Here is an 8,007-nt window from a genome sequence, read left to right as displayed (position 1 = left end):
TGTTTACTTACTATCGAAACACTTTTCCTTCGCTTTTTTAATTTTGTTCGGTAAAAACCAAACTCCTGTATGTTTGCTTCTATTTCTCTGCCTATAAGGCCCATATTTCTGCTAGTTCAGAACATTTTATGTTAAAGAATAGAAAACCATTTATTTTTCTCGGATAAAGTTTTTCTGCTTCCTATCTACAGCATATTGTGCAGCGATTCGTTTTCTCTTGAATGTCTCACGAAACAGCTGATATTGTACCACAGCGCCCACTGTTTGTTACATCGTGTTGTCTGGATTTGTTCGTTCCGAGAAATCTTTGAAGGCTCAAATACTGTGTTTTTCTTTTATTCACACTTTAGTTATGCTGCTAAAATATTTGATCTCGAAATATGCGCACTTTTGTTTTCAAGTAAATGTCATTCTTTTACATTTGTCTGTATGAGAGAAACTTGTGATTGGTGCTGCTGCGTTTTCAGATGATTCGATGCCGATGCAAATCAGATTTAAGCTAATATAGTGAAAACACTTTTTAAAACGCTTTTTAGAAAGTTTTGGTACTATTTTAACCCAAAAATTATTGCCTGAAAATCAACGACGCAATTTTTTTCGTCGTGCGGCCTTAATAAAACCTTCTCTTTTTTGCTTTATCAAAGCGTAAATAATTACACAAAATTTAAAAATACAAATAAAATTACAACCAAAAGATAACTAAGAATGATTAATGTTCGTGTTTTAGTAGAATCGAAAACATTGTTGAAGAAAAACAAATTATGCCCTCAAACACGTTTACCAATCAAAATCAACTATTTGTTTTGGTGCATTTTATCTTTTTTTGCTTGGCTGTGTTTAGTCCTTGATCTATGAAAAGAACATGCTTGTACAAAAAAGTGGTATGAAGAAGACCGTGCTCGATGCAAATAAATTACGATAAGACTTCCGCTTTGTTATGCTTGGCTTTTGCTGAACTCAAAATAAAGAGTTTCAAAAAAAGTGTCGAGCTATTTTCAAATCAAGAGACAAGCAAAATTGTTTTGTTGAGTCTGCATTTTGCCCCAACAATTGTTCCAGTTTTATTGCTCAAAATTGCTTATAAGATAGTCAGCAAGTTATGCTTCCTCATCTTATGTCAATCTGGAGAAGCACTATTCAGTCAAAAATCTGCATTGTTTTTTAAATGATAATCCATTATTTTGGAATGAAAAAGAGCTGAAAAACGGTATATATTGATCATGGCTAATAGTAAGAAGACCATTACACTTAAGATACCTAATTTCATTAAAGCAAGTAATTTGGCATTATAGTATTGCTGCGATAACTGTTTTATCCACTGCTACATTAGCCATGATGAAAATATGCCGTTTTTCAGTTTTTTTACGTTCGATAAATATTGATTATTAATTTTGAAAGAAAAACAATACAGATTTTTGATTGAATGCTGTTTTTCCACAATGACAAAAGAGGAGAGAGCATAACTTGCTGACTACCTTTTAAGCAATTTTGAGCAACAAAACTTCACTATTAGGATTATTAGAACCGGAGTATTGCAATTCTATTTCAAAACTATGCTCGACCAAAGTGCCTTTTGAAATTCAACGCTTGAACCAAAGTGGCCATCAAAAAGACTTTTGCTTGACCCACCAAAAAATTTTTCCTCGACCTTAAGTATGAAGCTCGACTGGGTAATTTTAGTCAATAAAGGCCCTCCCCAATAGAAATTTTGTAGTCGTTTCATAAGCTGGGATCCATCAAATGTTTTGCCCTTTTCGTTTCAGACCACTGCTTTTCTGTCAAAAACAACCACAGCGGAGCCAGATGTAGTTGTGATGTCACGGTTGAAATCTCCTTCAGAAGAAGACATTAAAGTGGTTGGAATTGATAGGGATGCCAGATCCAATGTCAAGTGCAGTAGTTGTGAGTGTATTTCTGTGAGTACCACTGACGAGATTCAAGTTACTAACTGTCAAGTCGGCCAGAGTGGTTATGTTGAGATAGCTGGAATTGACAGTCAAGTGGCTGACCTGTCCACAGTTTTGAGTGATCCAAGTTTGAAAAACCATGGTTTCCTGATTAGAGACACTAGGGTCAAATTACTCAAAGGTCTACGGCCTGGAATTACAATCCACAGATTGGCATTAGAAAATAATATAAATTTAAATTTTCAAGCAATGAGACCACCAGTTTTAATTCAAACACTTGAACTTCGAACGAAAGCCCTCAAATCATTTGAACAAAATGCGTTTGAAGCTGGCAGTTTGATTTTGTCTAGTATGATGCCGTCGACAACGAAAGATTTTGCTGACGAAGGTAACTGGACGTCCGTAATTAGAACCATCATCAATCTGCAGCTCAAAGGGGAGTTGGCCGATTTGCTACCATTTGATGTAGCATTTGAACGTATTAACTTAACAATGAAGAACGCGTGGTCCAAAAATCAAGAACTTCTTTCGGAAAATTTTCTAATGCAAGCCAAAAAAATACAATATGTCATCTTTGAAAGCACATCGCAGGCTTCACTGCCAGAAAACTTCATCAGCCGCAGTTCAGCTACTGATATATCATTTGTGTTGGATGCTGATAACGTAAGAAAGCATTCATTGGATAGAAAAGACGGAGTAAAATCGCTAAATGAGCGGAATCTAGCAGACGATCAGAGAACTGTTCTGACAGATAACACGCCGGTTGAAAGATGCAATGTGATGTGTTCCTTGTCTGACTGCCAGCAGACCACTGATGTCATGTTAAAGAAAAATTGCGCCATATGCCTGAGGAATAAAATTGGACCAGACGAAGAAAAAGAAAGAAAAATATGTGACTTCAAAAATTTCACACCTCCACCCACAACGCTGTCGTCTACGGTATGTAATCACAATTGAAACAGCATAAAATCTCCAAAGGAAAGACCCGGCCGAAGGCTTCGCGACCAAGTCCGTCCTTGTTCTGCTGAGTTCTGATTTTTTACACAGTTCATTGTTTTCGGTCATTTTTTCTTGAGAAATGTGACAGTTTCGCTATAGTCTTATTTCTACAATTTGGTGGATCCATGTCAAGAACAATCAGTTTTTAGTTTTTCGCACCGTCTCTTAAAACACTTCAAACCATCATTTTATGTTTCCCTCATGAATTTTAGATGTAAAACAAAATTTATGGCCCTCGAAGAAAGACAAGAGATGTTTTTGGAAAAAAAGTCAAGCTGAAGCAAAACTATTGCTAATAGTAATAAGGTAATAAGGAGTTGAAAGTAAAGTAGCTAAAATAATTGCACCATTAAAAAATTCGTGATCAAAATATCAGCAAAAAGCAGATTTTGCACCAGCTTGTCAAATATCAACAGAAAATGTTAACAAAAAATGCTTTATGGTCAGGGTTATCCATCAAAGTAAAATAACAACAAACGGACAAAAAATGTCTGCCATAATGGGGCAGATAAATAAAGTTGAAGATCTGCACGGCTAAAAACATCTTTGATTTAATCTTTTGCAACGCTCAGCCGACCTAAGTTTAAGATATACACAAAGATACAAGTATTTTGCGAAGACAAATTCCGAAAATTAAAGGAAACTGATTTATCACAGGAGTATATTTATCTTTTTTTTTAAAAAAAAAACAAATACTTCTTCGCCGAATACACAATATACAAAAAATAAATATATACTGGTTATGATAACTAGGCATAATTTTTAAGAATATACGTTAATATCTTTTAATATGTTCTTCTGCAGCGCAAGTTTAGTGTTTTAAATATGATGATCCCGTTGTCCATTTTCATCATACAAAATGGTCAGGCATGAGTTGGCCAAACAAATTTGAGAAATTTTGCCAATTTGGAGGTTTGGTTCAATCCTAGGAAGCCGTAATCTAATCAAAAATTTTATTAATTTTTGAAACTTTTTGTAGAAAATAAAAAAAGATTTGAGGCGAAATTTGAGTTTTGCTTTTTTTGAAAGAAAATTTTATTGAAGGATTTTTGAAAAAAGACGAATAGATGAAAAAGCTTTATGCTGTTTCCTTTTTCTTTGGAAGATATCTTGCTCAGTCTATTTTTGTATTTTTGGGTTAAGAACTATACATTAATCAAAAATTTATAATTGCAATGCCGAATCTTTTAGGTTTCAACTAAAGTCGATGGCCGTGCAAGTTTTATATAAACTGTTTGTATTGAGCCAACTCACATGCAAATTGCGTTCGGCAAACTTTATCAAAATCCTGATCTGCCTTCATGTAAAGTCTCCAGAACCGGAGTTTTCAGACAAATAGGGAGGTCTATTTGCTCATCAACACAAACAAAACCTTTCTTCAAAGTAAAACTCATATTCATTTCGACCTCCTTTTACTTTATGACACAGTATCTGAATTTTTACTTGGACATATCTGCTATTCGATTTTTCCATAAAAAAATTGTTGATCAATTCGCTCCAAATATTGTCTGGTTTATGCTCATTTCAGGTTGATTTTCTTTACTTGTTGATGCGAAAGGATAAAAAAGAACTAATTAAATTCATTTAAAACACTCACATGCACATTTTAAAATGCCTGCTGAAAGTCTGCAGTACCAGAAGTTAAAATACGAGAAGTTGCTACGTAGCCAGAAGTTGACTTTCGTCGTTTTAAAACGTGCACCTTTCGTGTTTTAAGCATGGTTACGTGACTCTGCAGAAGTCACTTCGAAATTCTGACTTAAAATCTCGAACCGCTTCGCGGTTTTCGATAAACGCCAGAATTTCTCAGTGACGTCAAGCAGAGTCACGTAAACATTACTTCAGTGTCATTAAGATGTTTTTAAAACTGTTTGGAAAATTATTTTCATTCCAAGTTGTTATTGACCATTTGATGCCACTATCTGATAGGATTTCAACTATTCGATAGAACAAGGGATAGCTCATAGTTCCATCCCAATCAGGTCGTATCATTTTTTTTTGTGAATATACAAAACGCGATGCCGAAGCAATAGTTTACCGACCATCAAAATTATTCTTATTAAGTGCTGCTCCTCATACTAAGCTACATGGATCGCATTTCTGATTATTCAAATTTTTTGATTTTTAATTGAAATTCATGTGGGCTGATCTGTTAATGCCAGTTACTTGGAAAGATCTACTAGCTTATAAATATCAAATATTCTCAATAATCTTCTTAAAGTGTATTTGCAATCCATCCAATAACCATCCTGAATTTCGTAGATGTCTCTTGCGTCGGATCTCATAATGTACAAATCTTTTCTTATGCTTTTTCGATGGTGATTTAACTGTCAGAAATTCAAATCAATTATGGTGAAAAAAGCGTACATTGGTAGCATATAATTCCATCTTTGTCATTCCGAATTGATTTCACTTCTTCGTTTGAAACCTGATTCTGTATCTTAAGTATTAATTTACTGGGACTTGCAGTATGACAATTGGGACTTGCAGTATGAGTTTGATCCGCAGTAATTTTTATAACAAGGAATCAAGTAAATTTTTGACAAAAACCATAAAACACTTCAAATTCCATTCGACTTTTCTGCTTTTATGTGGGTAGGTAGTAGTGTCAATTCCTGAATATTAGGTATACATTGCTGGGTACATACAACAAAACAATACAATTTGTGCCGCCTGGGAATAACCAATACTTGGGAATAACCAACATTTTAGTCAGGCAAATGCGTCAGGTTTTTTATTGAAGTCGGCATCGTTTTTGAACGTATTACTTTTAGAGCAAGGTTGTTTCTAGTTGCAGCTTAGCCCATCAATTGCCAACAGTCACAATTTCTGGGCTCACTCAACCCATCTGCCACTACAATAGTTACGTTTTCTTTGATACTCCAACATTGGCACTTTGAACTTGCACCGAAATTTTGTTAAGCGCTTTAAGAAGCTTTGGAAAAAGTCTGGAGTTGGTGGCTTCAAGCATATAGATTTTAATATTAAATTTACTAAAATTATAGTTATCAAGTTTCCATCATCTAAAATAGAAATCATTTGCCTCCCAATTTCGGCGGGCTACGTACTTTGACTTGCTAGACTATGCTCACTGTGGTTTCGTTCCGAGTTCTCTCTGCATCAATGTATTAGGCATTCCTTTGTCATTGTGGGCCTTAGCTTTTAAGTTTTCCACCTCTACTGCATACTCAAATGCTAGTATTCTGTAACCCACATTTTAAAAAAATTACAACCCTTCAACATTTAACTTTTATGTGACAGCTAGGTTCATGATTTACAATTTAGAGATCTCCACGGTAACGCGCAGTTGTTTTGCTTTCTATTTGCTGCGTTTATATGAGCTTGAAGTTGTACCGATTTGCTCCGTTGGCTTTGTTTTAGAAGATTTAAATTAATTACGTCACCCAAATCAATTGGCAGCATTATGATGCCCTATTTTGATCACTTTAAATCGGTGACTTCTTTTTTCACAGGATGCGGCCTGTGAAAAAATGTGTTAAGGTCGATCAGCTGAACAGAAGGAAGACAAAAGAGAGCGAAAGAGAGGGTGGTTTTGTTCAGGTAGTATTTTAAGAGAGCGAAAGAAGAGAAAGGATTTTTTTTTTGTTAAGCGACCAATATTTTTGATCACTTGCAGCTTTTTCCAACCGTTTTTTAAGTATTAAATCCAACTGGTTTAGCCAAAAGTGTTTGTCTTATCTATTCTGACCAGTAATACTATGTCTTGGAGTAAAGGTTATCTTCTGATTCAAAAAAAAATTCTGAATTTTTTGAGCTAAATTTGCCATTTTACCCTGTGGAACTCTTTTTTAAGACTTTCACTTTTTTTTTACAGCAGTTTGGGTCTTTTTATGGCGCAGGTTTTTTATGGTTCAGAAAATAAATTGTAATTACTTAAGTCGATGTTTGGCTCATTTTGAGCTTTTTGTCGAGGTTTTTGTTTGGTAGTTACTTGACAAATATTTAAAAAAAAAATTTGCTATGAGCTGATTTTTTTTTGATAAATGGTGCAGTTGATATAAGTTAATAAATCGTAGAAATTTGTTATGTTTCAAGTTTATTTTGTTTTGTTTTTAAATGTTGAATAGAATATCTCTTACAGGCAGGCCCTGGTAAGTTCACTAGTCGAATGAAGAAAAGTTTAAGCAGGTTTTCTCAGAAAAAATGATGAGAACCTTCAGCTTGCATTTTGCAGGAAATTGTATTGACGAAAAAGTTGTTGTTCCTTTCTTGTTTCTTTGTTTTATTATGCGTCCGCCATTTTGCATTTTTTTTGCATTTGGTGTTCCTTATTTGAACAAAAAATGTTTTGCGCGCTAGTTTTCTTTTTGCTAAAAATGTTTTCAGAGTCTTGTGACGAAATTTGAATCGATTTTGTTAGCAATTTTTTAAATATTATATCTGTTTCAAACAAATCATAAATAAGCAGAGGCTTATCTTGGTTGATCAATGGTTGGATGGGGTCTTAGTGGACATCTACTTCGAGTTCGTTCCGGAGTATTTCGGCTATATTTTTTATCGGCTTCTATCTTTTATTTGACTAATGAACCACCTGACCCACTATGAGATGGGACAAAATCTCATCAGAGTTCACATGACCAGCCGTTGTCAAGTAGATTAAAGTTGATCTAATTAAAATAAGCGCACCAAATCTTCACAAAGCACAGCAACATGAAAAATTAATATGAAACCAAATCAGGTGTTACATGTATATACAAAAGAGTTAAAAACTAAGTGCCTTTTAGTTTGAAGTCATCCGAAGTTGACAAAAATTGCGCTTGCACCGCCTCAACTCTTTAAAAGAGGTTTGCTGGCTTCAAATTGCTTCCATAACAAAAAACTGTTTACATTATATGAAAACAGAATAAATATATAAATCAAACGTACACAAGCTACCAGAACTAGGTTTTAATTTGAAAAGTAATTGAATGACTAATAAGTACAAAATAGTGCCTCAATAATAAAAATGATTTCGTTAATAACATGGCTAACTGAGCTACAATTTTTTTAAAAGATTTAAGCGAACGATATTTTGGATCACTTGCAGCTTTTTTCAACCGTTTTTTTTTTCAAGTTTTAAATCCAACTTTTTTTAGCCAAA

General features: G+C 34.2%; 1 protein-coding gene across 1 annotated transcript in view; it reads left to right on the top strand.

Moving 5' to 3' along the window:
* Nucleotides 1–1,768: 1,768 nt before the first annotated feature.
* LOC142353275 (uncharacterized) overlaps nucleotides 1,769–8,007 on the top strand; it is a 29,177-nt gene continuing 22,938 nt past the window's right edge. The window contains exon 1 of the mRNA XM_075405506.1: nucleotides 1,769–2,846. Coding sequence (XP_075261621.1) covers nucleotides 1,815–2,846 — 1,032 coding nt within the window. The 5' untranslated portion in view covers nucleotides 1,769–1,814. The remainder of the gene's footprint in view (nucleotides 2,847–8,007) is intronic.

The sequence above is a fragment of the Convolutriloba macropyga genome, chromosome 14 (genome assembly GCF_964194025.1).
Source record: "Convolutriloba macropyga chromosome 14, txConMacr16.3, whole genome shotgun sequence".
In the NCBI taxonomy this organism is placed as follows: Eukaryota; Metazoa; Xenacoelomorpha; order Acoela; family Convolutidae; genus Convolutriloba; species Convolutriloba macropyga.
This window is presented reverse-complemented; position numbering and strand designations above follow the sequence as displayed.